General features: G+C 40.5%; 1 protein-coding gene across 5 annotated transcripts in view; it reads right to left on the bottom strand.

The window, feature by feature from the left end:
- The window catches only part of CCAR1 (cell division cycle and apoptosis regulator 1), a 64,109-nt gene extending 53,633 nt beyond the window's left edge, over positions 1–10,476 (bottom strand). For 2 of the 5 annotated variants that reach the window (XM_049645142.1, XM_049645146.1), the window contains exons 1-2: positions 10,255–10,450; positions 9,064–9,185 (exon numbers count right to left, since the gene is read on the bottom strand). In XM_049645142.1, coding sequence (XP_049501099.1) covers positions 9,064–9,136 — 73 coding nt within the window. In that variant the 5' untranslated portion in view covers positions 9,137–9,185; positions 10,255–10,450. Of the gene's footprint in view, positions 1–9,063; positions 9,186–9,875; positions 10,132–10,254 lie in introns of those variants that run through there. The other 3 variants (XM_049645143.1, XM_049645147.1, XM_049645145.1) reach the window with 3 other exon arrangements.
- Between the last annotated feature and the right edge of the window lie 5,648 nt (positions 10,477–16,124).

Here is a 16,124-nt window from a genome sequence, read left to right as displayed (position 1 = left end):
TACTTATCAAAACTGCATAGAAGTGGACTCACACAGTTCACACCCCCGTTGTTCAAGGGTCAATACCTGTTGGTAATGAAGTGTTCAACTGCTAGGAGAAATTTATGGGAAGGAAATTTATATTCTATTGGTTGTATCACACCACTAGCTAGTTAATTCAAATTTTGTGAAATCACTGTGCATGTGGTTGTGGCCTTTATGTATCTGTGATATAGCTCTTTTTTTTCCTAATGTTTATTTTTGAGGGACAGAGCATGAGTGGGGGAGGGGCAGAGAGCGAGGGAGACAGAATCTGAAGCAGGCTCCAGGCTGAGCTGCCACCACACAGCCCGAAATGGGGCTCGAACTCACAAACCGCGAGATCATGACCTGAGCCAACGCTGGACACTTATACTGACTCAGCCATCCTGGTGCCCCAATACAGTTCTTGTTAAAATCATTCGAGACTTTATTCTGAATAAAATATATTTCATTATTAATGCTCCCCTTTTTTGTGGTTATCTGAGAAACTATCCTTGAATATTTTTAATTTTTTAATGTTTTTATTTATTTTTGAGAGAGAGAGAGAGCACTCACGAGCAGGAAAGGGGCAGAGAGAGGGGGAGACATACAACCCAAAACAGGCTCCAGGCTCTGAGATGTCAGCATGGAGCCCAGCACAAGGCTTGAACTCAAGAACTGTGAGATCATGACCTGAGCCAAAGTCAGATGCTTAACAAACTGAGTACCCAGGAGCCCCATATCCTTGAATATTTGTAGACAGAATTTTTTCCAATCATCCACAATGGGACAGTCTGTTCATTTATCTATTATCTGATTCAATATGATTGCTGAAGGTCTTGTAACCCTTCTGAAACAGATAAGCTTTTCACAGTGTTATCAGTACTTTCATTGACAAACCTATGAAATGAGCCCTAAACCACATAAATAAGTAAATTTAAGGACTAAGCTTTCTTAAACCTTTAAGAACTGTAAATTTTATCATTTCCTAAAACATAAAATCAGTTTCATATGACTGAAAAACACTTGTGTTATGACATACTAATAATTAGTTATCACTGTTGTATTTTAAAATCCTTATTGTGCTCTATCTTTACTAAGAGGAGTCATCCTGAGATAATAAAATTCACAACCTCAAGCTGATATCAGATACTTCCTTTTTTCACCTTATGCAAAATTTAAAGCATTGGTCAAGCAATGATTCATCCTTTGAAATTTCCACCTACCAACTATGTTCAAAAAGCAATCTATTTAGAGAGAAAAACAGCATGAATATATGGGGGATTTTCTTCATAACTTGTGGATTTATAAAGTACTTACACACCCAGTTTTAAATCAAGTGAACAAATCTTTTAAATGTCATCTTTCGATACCCTTTTAAGATCAGATTTCACACAACTACAAAACCTCTGATGCTCCTATGTGCAGATAACTATTTTAAAATTGGATACCTCATTGATCAATGCATTCCTGTGGCTTTCAAGGTTCTACTCTAAGCCCATGATGTACCCACTGATTAGAAATATTCACTACCTTTTAAGAATAGATTAGGGCATTAAGAATAAGAAATTAAGGGGGGGGGGGAGAATAAGAAATTAAAGAAGTCAAATGCACAAATTTCCCTTTATAAAATAAATGAATTTGTGGGTAACGTTAAAAAAAATAAGAAGGCACAACATAGTATTTTAAATACATTCTAAGTATTGTATGCTTCTATAACTGCATTGTTTGATACATTAGCCACCAGCCATACGTGGCAATTTTAATTTAAATTCGTGAAAATTTGGTGGGTCTGGGTGGCTCGGTTGTTTAAGCAATAGACTCTCAATTTCGGCTCAGGTCATGATTTCGCAGTTCACGAGATGGAGCCTCACATCACACTCTGCGCTGTCAGCCCAGAGCCTGCTTGGGACTCACTCACTCTCTCTCTCTCTCTGCCTCTCATCAGCTTGTGTACACGCTCTATCAGTCAATTAGTGAAAATTAAATAGAATTAGAAATTCAGTTCCTCAGTCACAATAACATTATTTTTTTTTAATGTTTATTTTTGGGAGTGTGGGCAGGAAGGGGCAGAGAGAGAGAGAGAGAGGGAGGGAGGGAGGGAGGGAGGGAGGGAGGGAGGGAGGGAGGGAGAGAATCCCAAGCAGGCTCCCCACTGTCAGCACAGAGCCTGATGCGGGGCTCACAAACTGTGAGATCATGACCTGAGTCGAAATCAAGAGCCTGATACTTAACCGACTGAGCAACCCAGGTGCTCCTCATAGTAACCACATTTAAAGTACTCAACAGCCCCATGTGGCCAGTGGCTACCAAATCGGGCAATGAAGATAAATATCCATCATAAAAGAAAGTTCTTCTCAGTGATCAGTGCTATTCCCTAAGAAAAAGGCAAAGCCTTAACTAATTATCTGTTTTACGGTTTTCTTATAATCTCTATAAAGATTAATACCCTTGAAGACAACTGCTTTTCCATTCTTTTGACGTGCCAAGGAATTGATAAGTTGTAATCCTGGCTATAATCTCCTCCAGCTATTATTCAAATAACTGTTCGTCAACAATGATTTCCCTTTCAGGCAGTTGAAGACACTATTCATAACGTCCTATGATTTCTTCTATCCTTAATTGCCTCTGATATTTACCTGATTTTCAGCCCTGTTTCTTTCAAGGAGTCTTGTACGATCCAAAGTTAATATTCAAGCTTTCAAGATTACTTCCAGGGGCGCCTGGGTGGCTCAGCTGGTTAAGCATCTGACTCTTGATCTTAGCTCAGGTCATGATCTCATGGTTCGTGAGATCAAGCACCACCTGCCCCTGCCACCTCAAGCTCTCTCAAACAACAAAAACTTTTTTTCACTGTTACTTTCAATAGATTTTCAGCTATAATAGACTAAAATTATTTCCCAGATCATAAAACACATAGTGGAAGAGAAGTCACAACTGCATAAACAGAAGTGGCATGCTCAAGTTAGGACAGAGAGATGGGGCACTCACTGGTTTATAATCTGATATGTTAATGCAGCTCTCACTGAGTAAGAGCACAGGTAAGGCATATTCAGAGTGGGGTGGGGGGAGGGGTTGAGCCTTAATAAATTTTATGTGCATTTTTCTTTACTTTTAGGATAAGGTTTTAGAGACTACCTGCTATTACACAGTACTAGTAGTGCTTAAAGAGGGTTAAGCCAGGGGTGCCTGGGTGGCTCAGTCAGTTAAGTGTTTGACTTTAGCTCAGGTCATGATCTCGTGGTTTGAGGGTTCGAGCCCCACATCGGGCTCTATGCGGACATCCCAGAGCCTGGAGCCTGCTTCAGATTCTGTGTTTCCCTCTCTCACTGAACCCTCCCCTGCTTTCACTCTCTCTCAAAAACAATAAACAAATAAATTTTTTAAAGCAGGGTTAAGCCAACACCAGTAGCAATTCTTTCCTACCAAATCAGTTATAAACATCCAAGTCTGTCTAGGGATGACTAAGATAAGTGAAGTATACATACTATATCAACTATTACTCATTTGAAAAGGACCTTGAATGTTGGAATTTAATAATTTGAGCTGCTGATTCAAGAGATTAGGGTTTTAAAAGATGACTACTGGGCAAGAATAAAGAGGTAGAATAAATGGGATCGTATTTAAAACTATATTGATATTAGCTTCAGTCACCTGTGTAAAAGCACATTATCACTATATTTTTAACTCCTAAACCAGTTCATGTTCCTCTATGGACAAAATGTAGTCATTTTACAAAGAGGTGTAAGAAATAGGTGACAAACTGGTTAGAATATGCGAAATCATTCCCTTCAAAATTATGATTATAAACATATACAAATGTAAGTATTTTCAATCAAATCTAAAAACTACCCCTAGTCAATAATAAGGGCTAAAGATTCAATCAGTGGGGCACATGACTGGCTCAGTAGTGGAGCGTGCAACTCTCAATCCTGAGGTGGTGAGTTCAAGCCCCACATTGGGTATAGAGAGTACTTAAAAAGTAAAAATAAATAATAAATAAATCTCTCATAAACATTCAATCAGTGGTTGGCCAGCAATCTCTATCAATGTCTCTTTATACACAGAAAACTGTTAAAACTCTGAAACATAAAAGTTCTGCAACCAAATTAAGAATGTCACTGAATACATACCATAGCACTTCAGTTAGAAAATGGAAAAAAAAAAAGGGAAAATATTAAGAACAATTATTCCAGGGGGCCTGGATGGCTCCCTCAGTTCAGCATCCAACTCTTGGTTTCACTTCAGGTCATGATCTCAAGGTTTGTGAGTTCAAGCCCTGTACTGGGGCTCCAGGCTGACAGTGTGGAGCCTGCTTGGGACTCTCTCCCTCTCTCTCTCTCTGCCCCTCCCCCATTTGTGCACCCATGCTCCTCTCTCAAAGTAAATACTCTTTAAACAGACACACACACGCGCGCGCGTGTGCACACACACAATTATTTCAGTGTGGAAGAAATGAGATTTGGACTGGAAAGACAGAACATCTTGAATACCATCCCAAGAAGTTTGAAATAAATTCTAAAAGTACTTGAAGATACTTTTGCAGATAAGAGAAAAATGGAAAATATAATGAACCACAATTCTGATGTGCTAACATGGACTCTCTTGTGATGTTCTATAAGACCTAAACAAATTTCTTCACCTTTCTGGGCCTCAAATTCCTTATCTGTTAGAGAAAGGAGTTGAGACAGAATCTAGCTCAGGTTTTATCCAGGTTTGAAAAATTCTGTGATTTAGACAGAAATTATGCTTTAGGAATATGACATCTGACATACACATTGAAACAGAGAGAGAAATAACAAGTAGCCTATCCAGTAAATAAAAGAAGAAAGCAAATAAAAACAATTAGAACTAAATAAAGAATAATAAAGAACAATGCCACCAAGTGACAGATGGGAAAAAGAACTTTTTCACTGGAGGCGCCTGGGTGGCTCAGTCAGTTAAGCATCCAACTTTGGCCCAGGTCACGATCTTGTGGTTTGTGGGTTCGAGACCCATGCCGGGCTCTGTGCTGACAGCTCAGAGCCTGAAGCCTGCTTCGGATTCTGTGTTTCCCCCTCTCTCTGCCCCTCCTATGCTCATGCTCTGTATTTCTCTCTCAATAATAAATAAACGTTAAAAAATATTTTTAAAAAGAACTTTTTGACTTAAAGATCTATGGTAAGCATCCTGGATTGGGTTTGAGAAAAGTATGGAAAGTCCTGAAAAGTTAGGTGAGAGACTGGTATATGAACTGTAAGCAAGAGAAAGCTGCTTGGTGGCAGTTATTCAAACGTGAAGTGCCCAGGGCCTAAATGTAAAATAAGAGTATACCTGAGGCATTTTCAAAGGGGAAAAAAGTCATGATTTGATATTTGATTGAATATGGGGGGTAAAGAAAATCAAAGATGACAGATGATGACACCTAGGAATTAGTAACATTTTAAGTGAATATGCAAGGTTTTTTTTTTAATGTTTATTTATTTTTGACAGAGAGAGAGAGACAGAGCATGAGTGGGGGAGGAGCAGAGAGAGAGGGAGACACAGAATCTGAAGCAGGCTCCAGGCTCTGAGCTGTCAGCACAGAGCCCGATGTGGGGCTTGAACTCACAGGCTGCGAGATCATGACCTGAGCTGAAGTCGGATGTTTACCTGACCGAGCCACCCAGGCGCCCCTGAATATGCTCAGTATTAAAACTAATCAGGAGTGCCTGGGTGGCTCAGTTGGTTAAGCGCCGACTTCAGCTCAGATCGTGATCTCACGGTTTCTGAGTTCGAGCCCCTAATCAGGCTGTGTGCTGACAGCGCAAAGCCTGGAGCTCGCTTTTGGATTCTGTGTCTCCTTCCCTCTCTGCCCCTCCCCCACTTGTGCTCTGTCTCTCAAAAATAAATAAATGTAAAAAAAAAAATTAAAAAAAAAAACTGATCAGAAACAATTCAAATACTCATCTTCACTTTTACAACAGATTTCAACAATACAACACAATTATGCATGCTTTAACTTAAGTTTTACTTAAGTCATCTGCATGAATGCAATGAAATTTTCCTATCAGTGTTAGCTGAGAATTTTCAAAGTTAGTAAAAATGCTAAAAATATCCTAGAAAATGGAATAGCATAGTCTTTAACTGAACAAAACTATGTTAAGTTATATAACAGAAGAGTAGCAATTTTTTAAAGCTATTTATTTGGAGAGAGAGAGGGGGAGAGGATGCATGCCAAATGCAGGGGAGGCAGAGAGAGGGAGACAATCCCAAACAGGGCTGGAACCCAGGAACAGTGAGATCATGACCTGAGCCGAATAAAGAGCTGAAAGATTAACCAACTGAGGCACCCAGGTGCCCCAAGTGTACTAATTTTCATATTGCTCTCAAAATAAAATGAGTCAGGGGCGCCTGGGTGGCTCAGTCAGTTAAGTGCCCAACTTCAGCTCAGGTCATGATCTAGCAGTTTGTGGGTTCGAGCCCCACATCAGGCTCTGTGCTGACACCTCAGAGCCTGGAGCCTGCTTCGGATTCTGTGTCTCCCTCTCTCTCTGCCCCTCCACCATTTGTGCTCTCTCAAAAATAAATAAATGTGAAAAAAAGACAGAAAATGAGTCAGAAATATAAGCACAAAAATAAAATATTTAATTCAAGTTGAATTATTCAGTTAACCTTTTTCTGTTCCATGATCATCTAATTTATGACAGTGGCCTCTGATACCACTATGCGTATTTTGTTTTTTCAATAGAGTAAAAAGTGACACCTACACTATTGCCTTAAGTCCTTATATGTCCTTTGTTAAAATTTTTTTTCTCAAATTGTATTTGAAGCTGCCAGGAGAAAACTTAAAGCACTGTAATTAGGTTAGGATGTTCTCCATTGAGGGGCACCGGGCTGGCTCATTAGTGGAGCATCTAATTCATTTTTTTTTTTTAATGTTTATTTACTTTTGAGACAGAGACAGAGCGCAAGCAATGGAGGGGCACAGAGAGGGGGAGACACAGAATCTGAAACAGGCTCCAGGCTCTGAGCTGTCAGCACAAAGCCCGACACGGTGCTCGAACCCACAAGCCATGAGATCATGACCTGAGCCAAAGTCAGACGCTCAACCAACTGAGCCACCCAGGCGCCCCTGGAGCATCTGATTCTTGATCTCAGGGTTGTGAGAGTTCAAACCCCATGTTAAGTGTGGAGATTACTTAAAAATAAAATCTTTTTTTTAAGTAGGCTTCATGCCCAGTGCAGACCCAACGTGGGGCTGAGATCAAGAGTCAGAAGCTTAACCAACTGAGTCATCCAGGCATCCCAAAAAATTCATCTTAAAAAAAAAAAAATAAATGTTCTCCATTGAGATGAGATGTAAGTAAGACATTCCAATTGCCTGAGGATTGAAAATGTAACTTTTACAAAAGTTGAATGGTTCTAAAAATCAGATCCAATAAGATGAGATACTGATTAATCGCAAATAAGACTTTTAAGATGAAGGCAAGAAAATAGCAAGCTATAAGGAAGCAGCCTGATATACAGCACCTGGAAATTATACATTTCAATAAAAACAGTATCGCTAAAGTGTTCCATTTAGAGCCTACTCCAGGATTTTTACACGAAAGCTAAGAGTAGATACATGCTAACAAAACACTTGCCTACTTACTGAAATCATGATATGTCAATAAAATTTGATTTTGAAAATCTCTGATTAACAACAGGTCTAAGATAACCCATAATTTCCTACAGCACAAATATAAGCTCCATTTACACAAATCCCTTTATGTTTGGACTCTGTTGCTAAATATCGAAAAGGAGACCTATATTTACGATTGACTTTTTGTTTGACATTTTTTATAAGCCTTTGCTGTCGCCTTGGCTCAGCCTGAAAACAAAAACAAAAAGAGTACAACCTATATTTAAGTAATTACAATACAAATGTTAAGAGCTATAGAAAGTAACTTTTACCATAACAGCTATTTTGTTGGAACAATACAGATACAAATTTAAAACAAATTATATGCAGAAAAAGCTGGGTAAAACATGTTTAGTTTACCAGCATACAAGTACCTAGTACTTGTTTCCGGACACACAGTAATTGCTAAGAATTCCTGTTTCATCAAAACGAACACCAAAGTCCCCATTATTATTTAACATAACAAAATACCTGGATCTGAATTAAATATAATCTATAACTACTATTTCATAATATCTTCAGTTACCTGTAGAACTGATCATTTAACCTCCTAAACAAAGAGTAACTAAAATAAAAACTCTAAAGTATCTATTTCTTTAAGGAAAAAGGTCACCTACCTAACAAGATAATCATGTCCATTGAATTTTAGAACACCCAAGTCAGAAGATTATAGTGTCTCTATAAGTGACCTCAAATTACTAAAATATTTCAAGTACATAAAACATGGCAAAGAACCATTATTAGAGAGGTCATAAATAAAAATATACTCAAATTAACAGAATAATCTGCAACTTTTCTGAGTACTCAAAGAAAGTAAAATTCATTCCATAGAATCCTTGGGAATTTATTTAAGATTCAAACAAGAAGTCAAGAAATGGTGTAAAAAAAAAAAAAATCTTCCTACAAGCAAAGAAGCTCAATGAAACATTTACAATGACATTTTTTCTGTTGACCATATTTAGAAAATGTAAACATTCATTGGCTCCTTTTATATCTATTTATCTTTCTCCTTTGCTTGGTAAATTCTTCAGAGTTGGGTTTTGTACTTTAAATTCAAACAACTGAAAAGCAGTCGTATATAATTTCTCATAAAATATAAAATTTTAATACATTTATTTTTAAATATAACTTGTGAATATTGACACCTTAACATGCCAAATAAGATAACCTCTAATCAGTCAAGTAGCTAACCTAATTAAAACGAAGTTAATAATTTAATGTTTGAAAAACTATATAAAACTGTCCAAACTGCAATGTAAGACATGTTTTGCTAGTTGATCCGTGAATTTTAAAAGCTTCACAAATAAAAGATACATCATTTGGAAACATTTTACAGTATTACACATAGCCTAATTCACATAGTTATAACACGTCCTCCCCCCAACCCCCAAGTTTACAGTACTTGTGTTCAGTAGCCTGACCTGGCTGAGATACCGCAGTGGCTGTAAACTGAGTAGCCCATGGCGGATTCTTCTGTCCTCCAAACTGAGCCATGATGAAAGGAGGAAAAAGCCTTCGCTTGTTTGTCTTCTATAGCAGCGATCTATTAAGAAAGAACCCACATTTCAAACTTGAAACTATAAACATCACGAAAATATTATTTTAAAGAAATGTTTGTCAAGGACACCTTCGTAGATCATAGTATAAATAGCAAGGTGTATACCAACGTCCGATATGCAGCAAAAACATTTTACATCAAGTATCTCACCAAAAATACCCAAATTCAACATAGGACATTAGGGGTAGACTAGTAAGAAAGGCACTTCTTTCTGTGACTACAAACTCACATTTCAACGAAGACCATGTGCTATTATCAACCCAAGTCTTAACAAAAAGAACTACACAGCTGCGGGTTCAAACAAAATAAAGCCTGCGTGTTTCTTTTGGCAATGAGTTGGACACTGAAAGTGGTAAAACCAATAACGGAAATTGGGACGAGACACTGAATAAAGGTCTTTAAGACTATCATCTAAATAACGAACATCTCCTTACTTTCTCGGGATGGAAAGGGCCGAGGGGCTCCTTTTCTTTCCCCTCCCTGGAGGGGGAAAGACAGTTGAAATAACGGATCCCTCCCCCCAAAGAACCATCGCTAAGACCCCTCCCCCCCAAAATCAGGCCAGAAAAGGCGAAGATCTCAGCCCGCGCACCCCCTCCTTCCCCCCGCGACTCGGAGGGGCCAGAGCACTGCCATCCATCTTCCTCCAGCCCCAGCTCCTTGCGGGACGCTGACCAGAGAAGGCAGAATCCTACGTCTCACGAGACTGGGCGAAGCGCCAACACTGGGTATTGAAAGTCCTGGTCCCCTTAACCACCGTGCCGGGCAGAGAGCCTCTATCCCCCAAAACCCGCGCCGCCGCCAGCCGCCCGACGCCCTGGGCCGGAGACCGGGAGGCTAAAGCTCAACGGCTTCGCAGCGAGGGATGGCGCTCGGCAGTCCCTCTCGACCCGCCAGACCGAGGCTGAGGGGCGCCGGGGGCACCTGAAGAACCCCGGGGGAGAGAAGGCGGGGGGAAACGGAGCGGTGGGGGAGGGGCCTGCCGCGCGGGGCCTGCTTCGACCCGCACAAAAGGGACCGTGTCCCTCCCGCCCCAGTCCCACGAGAACCCCACCGTCGCTGGCCTACGGACGCCGTGATCCCCAAACGGTCGATCCCAGCCCTTCTGCGAATCCGAAAGGACGATAGGAACCCCGGTTCCGCCGCCCGCTGCTCCAACCGCGAGGACCAAACCTTCACCTGAATCGGGTCCCGGCTAACACCGAGGCCATTTCAAACCCGTCAGCCTTGGGCGCATGCGCCAACTTCCCCCTCTTCCTCCACGCCTCTCCCCTCCTCCTCCTCCTCCTCTCTCAGAGAACGGTGCTGACGGGTTTGCGTTCTGCGTGCGCGCTCCCCAGCTCGCCTTCAATACGCTCACCGCTTTCGCTACGCAGCTAGAGCGAGAGCGCGCCTGAGAAGAGTTACCTGGGATTCCCATAACAATGAGCCAGCGGAGTCTCAGCGCCAGCTCTGTAGAAAAGACTTTTGTTAGGCTGGGCAGGAAAGAATCGGCGGTCACGTGATCCGATCGGCTTGCCGCCATTTTGTGCTCTTCGCCTTTTTTGTTTTTTTTTTTCTCATTCAAGTACTTGGAAGAATGAATATGTCCTGTGCCAGCTTCCTCATTTTTTTTTAATTGAGATAAAATTCACTTACCATATAACTCACTCTTTTAAATATTTTGCACAATTCGGTGGCCTTTATTTTTTATTTTTCTAGTGGCCTTTATATAGTCATAAGGTTCTATAACCATCAAGTCAGCCCTTAAACTCATACCCATTAAGGAATCACTCCTCAATCCTTGCTCCCACCATCCTTTCACAACCGCTGATCTGCTTTGTCTCCATGGATTTGCCTGTCCTAGATCCTTAATATTAATAGGAGTATATAATACATGTCCTTTTCTTAATTGACTTCTTCAACTTTATGGTTGTTTCTAATGTGAAACGTTGGGGTTTGGGAGCAAAAGGTCAAGAAAATTCTTGAGACATCTTTGATGCCGAAAGGGTGGTTTTATTAAAGCACGCGACAAGACCCGTGGGCAGAAAGGGCTGTATTGGGTTGTGAGGAGTGGCTGTTTACATATGCTTTCAAGTTGGGAGGTTGGTAGGGATAGTAGAAGTCTCTAAGGAATTTGGAAGCAAGGTTTCCAGGACTTTGAGGGGCTAGATGTTGTTAGGATAAGGTTATTTACTACTAGCTAGTGAAATAGTCATGAGACCCTTCAGATGTGTATCAGTGGGCCATATGCTTGGAGGATGATTGTTCACCTATATCTTGGGGGATAGAGATAAAGAAAGTTTCCAAGGGGATTTTTACAGGATCCTGGAGGTTGGCTAAAGTTAAACTGAGGTTGCCTTTTGCCTCTAGCAAAGTATTAACATTTAGGCAGCTAAGCTCCTTAAGGAAGGTCTCTCTGTAATGGGCTGTAAGTTACAAAGTTTAATTTTTTTTTCATATTGCTTTTGCCTTTGTTCTCCACAGCAATTTCCAAGGTTCCATGTAGCAAGTATCAGTACGTCATTACATTTTATGGCTAAAACTATTCTTTTAAATGGACATTGCCATATTTTGTTGTTGTTTTTCTTCCCTCCCTCCTTCTTTCAGATATTGCCACATTTTGTTTATTTGTCAGTTGGTCGTTTAGGTTGTCTTCATTCACTTTTAGCTATTATAATAATTCTGCTGTGAATACTCAAGTTTTTGTTTGAACTCTTGTTTTCAATTTATTTAGGTATAGGTTTAGGAGAATTCTACATCACATGGCAATTCCATACTTAAATTTTGAGAAATTGTCAAACTGTTTTCACAGTGTCTACACTAATTTACATTACTACAACCTCCTCAACCCTTACTTTCTTTTTAAAAAGTTGTTACAGGGGGCGCCTGGGTGGCTCACTCGGTTGAGCGTCCGACTTTGGCTCAGGTCATGATCTTGTGGTCTGTGAGTTTGAGCCCTGCATTGGGCTCTGTGCTCAGCCTGGAGCCTGCTTTGGATTCTGTGTCTCCCTCTCTCTCTCTGCCCCTCCCCTGCTCATGCTCTGTCTCTCTCTCTGTCAAAAATAAATAAACATTAAAGAAAATTTTTTTAATAAAAAGTTGTTACAGCTGTGATGCCTGGGTGGCTCAATTAAGCATCTGATTTCAGCTCAGGCCATGATCTCATGGCTCCTGAGTTCAGGTTCCGCATCAGGCTTTGTGCTGACGGTTCAGAGCCTGGAGCCTGCTTAAAATTCTGTGTCTCTGTCTGTGTCTGCCCCTTCCCTGCTCATGCTCTGTCTCTGTCTCTCTCTCAGAAGTAAATAAATGTTAAAAAAAATTTTTTTTTTTTTAACGTTTATTTATTTTTGAGACAGAGACAGAGCATGAATGGGGGGAGGGGCAGAGAGAGAGAGAGACACAGCATCCGAAGCAGGCTCCAGGCTCCGAGCCATCAGCCCAGAGCCCGACGCGGGGCTCGAACTCACAGACCGCGAGATCGTGACCTGAGCTGAAGTCGGACGTTTAACCGACTGAGCCACCCAGGCGCCCCTAAAAAAAATTTTTTTTTAAATATGTATGTATACTAAAAATAAATAAGTAAATAAATAAATAAAAGTTGTTCATTATAGCTATCCCTGTGTATGAAATGGATTTAATGGGTATCCCTAATGACTAACAATGTTATCTTATTGGCCATTTGTTTTTTTTTGGTTTTTTTTGACAGAGTGAGTGTGTGAGCGGCAGAGAGAGAGACTGAGGATCCCAAGCAGGCTGCTCTGCACTGACAGGCTGATAGCAGGAAGCCTAATGTGGGACTCGAACTCATGAACCATGAGATCATGACCCGAGCTGAAGTTAGACATTCAGCTGACTGAGCCACCCAGGCACCCCTCTTATTGGCCATTTGTATATCTTGCTTTCAGAAATGTCTGTTCGTATCCTTTGGTTCCCCTTACACTCCCTTGGTAATTTTTTCTTTGCAGTATAAAATATGCAACATAAAATTTATCATTTTAATCATTTTGAGAAGTGTACAATTCAGGGGCATTAAGTACATTTACAGTGTTATGCAACCACTACCTTTGCTCAATTTTAAATGTGGTTGTTAGCCTTTTTGACTGAGTGCTAAGAGTTCTAGTTCTGTGTACAACTTGAAGTCAAACTTACCTATTTTTTTCTTTTGTTACTTCTGTTGGGGAGGAAGATTTTTATGCTACACTTCAAGATTATTCTGGCTGATCAAAGAATTAAATTGAGATGAGACAAATTAACAGAAGAAAAGTCAAACTTAATTACATACATGTGGAACATCCACATAAATATGAGAAATGAGGTGTATATGTCATCCTGGACTAAGGAGAAGGAGGTAGTGGTCTGAGGCTTGAAAGGGAAGGAAGGTAATTCATAGGAAGAATATAAAAAGTAAATTTTGATAAATGTTTGCTGGGCCATCCAGAAACAATGGGACACAGAGATCAAAAAGGCCTTGCCAGGGGTGCCTGGGTGGCTCAGTCGGTTAAGCGGCTGACTTCAACTCAGGTCATGATCTCGCGGTCTGTGAGTTTGAGCCCCGCGTCGGGCTCTGTGATAACTGCTCAGAGCCTGGAGCCTGTTTCAGATTCTGTGTCTCCCTCTCTCTGCCCCTCCCCCATTCATGCTCTGTCTCTCTCTGTCTCAAAAATAAATAAACGTTAAAAATATTAAAAAAAAAAAAAAAAAGGCGTTGCCAGGAAAAAAAAAAAAAAAAGCCTTGCCAGGTTCCTCCCTGTGTAACATACCTAGTTCATATTGTACTGTAGTTACCTACAGGGTGTCCAGTTGGCTTAGTTGGTGATTCATGCCATGCTTGAAATTGGGGTCATAAGTTTGAACTCCACGTTGGGCATACAGATTACTAAAAAAAAATTAAAAATTAAAATAACAATAATAATAAAAGGGGCCTGGCTGACTCAGTCGGTAGATTATGGGACTCTTGATTTTGGGGTTGTGAGTTTGAGCCACACATTGGGTGTAGAGATTGCTTAACAATAAAATATTTAGGGGGTGCCTGAGTGGCTCAGCTGGTTGAGTGTCTGACTCTTGATTTCATCTCAGGTCATGATCTCATGGTTCATGGGCTCAAGCTCTGCTTCCCTCTCTGTGCTGACAGTGTGGAGCCGGCTTGGGATTCTCTTTCTCTCTCTCTTCTCTCTCCTTCTCTCAAAATAAATGAATAAACTTAATAAATAAGATATTTAATTTTTTTTGACTTTATTTTTTGAGAGACAGAAACAGAGCGTGAGCAGGGGAGGGGCAGAGAGCGAGGGAGACACAGACTCCAAAGCAGGCGCCAGGCCCTGAGCTATCAGCGAAGAGCCTGCCGTGGGACTTGAACTCACAAAGCTCGAGACTGTGACCTGAGCTGAAGTCAGACTCTTAACCAACCCAGGTGCCCCAAAATAAAATATTTAAAAATAAAATAATAGGGGTGCTTGGGTGGCTCAATTGGTTAAGTGTCTGACTCTTGATTTCAGTTCAGGTCCTGATCTCACGGTTTGTGGGATAGATCCCCATGTCAGGCTCTGTGCTGTTAGCATGGAGCTGGCTTGGGATTCACTCTATTCCTCTCTCTCTGCCCCTCCCCCATGCTTGCTCCCACTCTCTCTCTCTCTCTCAAAATAAATAAATAAACCTTAAAAAAATAAAATAGGGATTGATTTCAGCTCAGGTCATGATCTCATGGTTCCTGAGTTCAAGCCCTGCCCACAGAATCTGCTTGGGATTCTATCTCTCCCTCTCTCCCTCTCTCTCTGCCCCTCTTCCACTTGCCCTCGTACAACCATGCTCTCTCTTTTGAAATAAATAAATAAAAACTTTAAAAGAAAATCAATTGACTATACATGAATAGGTTTATTTCTGGAAATTAAATTCTATTTTATTGATCTATATGTCTGTCCTTATGTCAATACCGTACACTCTCTCCCTCTTTTTTTTTTAAGTTTATTTATTTTGAGAGAGAGAGCACATGCAAGTAGGGGAGGGGTAGAGAGAGAAAGAGAGAGAGGATCCCAAACAAGCTCTACACGGTCAGTGAAGAGCCTGATTCGGGGCTTGAACTCACGAACCACGAGGTCAAGACCTAAGACAAAACTAAGAGTAAGACACTTAACTGAGCCACTCAGGTGCCCCAGTACCATACTCTTTAAATTCCTGTGGCTTTGTAGGAAGTTTTGAGAATTGTGAGTCTTGTGACTTTGTTGTTTTTCAAGATTGGTTTGGCTTTTCAAGGTCTCTTGCAATTCCATATGAATTTTAGGATCCAATTGACCAGTTCAGCAAAAATGGTGGTTGGAATTTCTATAATTTAATTAATTAATTAATTAATTTATTTATTATTAAAAAAATTTTTTTTTTCATTTTTGAGAGAGAGAGAGAGAGCAGGAGAGGGGCAGAGAGAGAGGGAGGCACAAGATCTGAAGTGGCCTCTGTGCTAACAGCTGACAGCAAAGAGCCTGATGCGGGGCTCAAATCCAGAAACCATGAGATCGTGACCTAAGCAGAAATCGGATGCTTAACCAACAGAGCAACCTGGGTGCCTCTGTCTATCTATCTATCATCTATCTATCTATTATTTATTTATTTAAGTAATCTCTACACCCAGTGTGGGACTTGAACTCGCAACCCTGAGATCAAGATTTGCATTCTCTTCCAACTGAATCAGCCAGGTGCCCCAGTGGTTGGAATTTTGATAGGGATTTCACTGAATTTATAGACCAATTTGGGGAGTATTGCCACCTTAACAATATTAGGTATCCGTTCCACAAATATGGGATGTTTTTCCATTTATTTAGTTTCTTCTTTAATGTCTTTCATCATGTCTTAAAGGTTTCAAAGTTCAATTTTTGCTACTTCTGGTTAAGTTTATTCTCCAGTTATTTTATTCTTTTTGATGCCATTGTAAATGGAACAGTTTTCTCAATT

Source organism: Panthera uncia, chromosome D2, assembly GCF_023721935.1.
Source record: "Panthera uncia isolate 11264 chromosome D2, Puncia_PCG_1.0, whole genome shotgun sequence".
NCBI classification, from domain to species: domain Eukaryota; kingdom Metazoa; phylum Chordata; class Mammalia; order Carnivora; family Felidae; genus Panthera; species Panthera uncia.
Note: the sequence above shows the minus strand (reverse complement) of the source record. Positions and strands in the feature narration are given on the sequence as shown.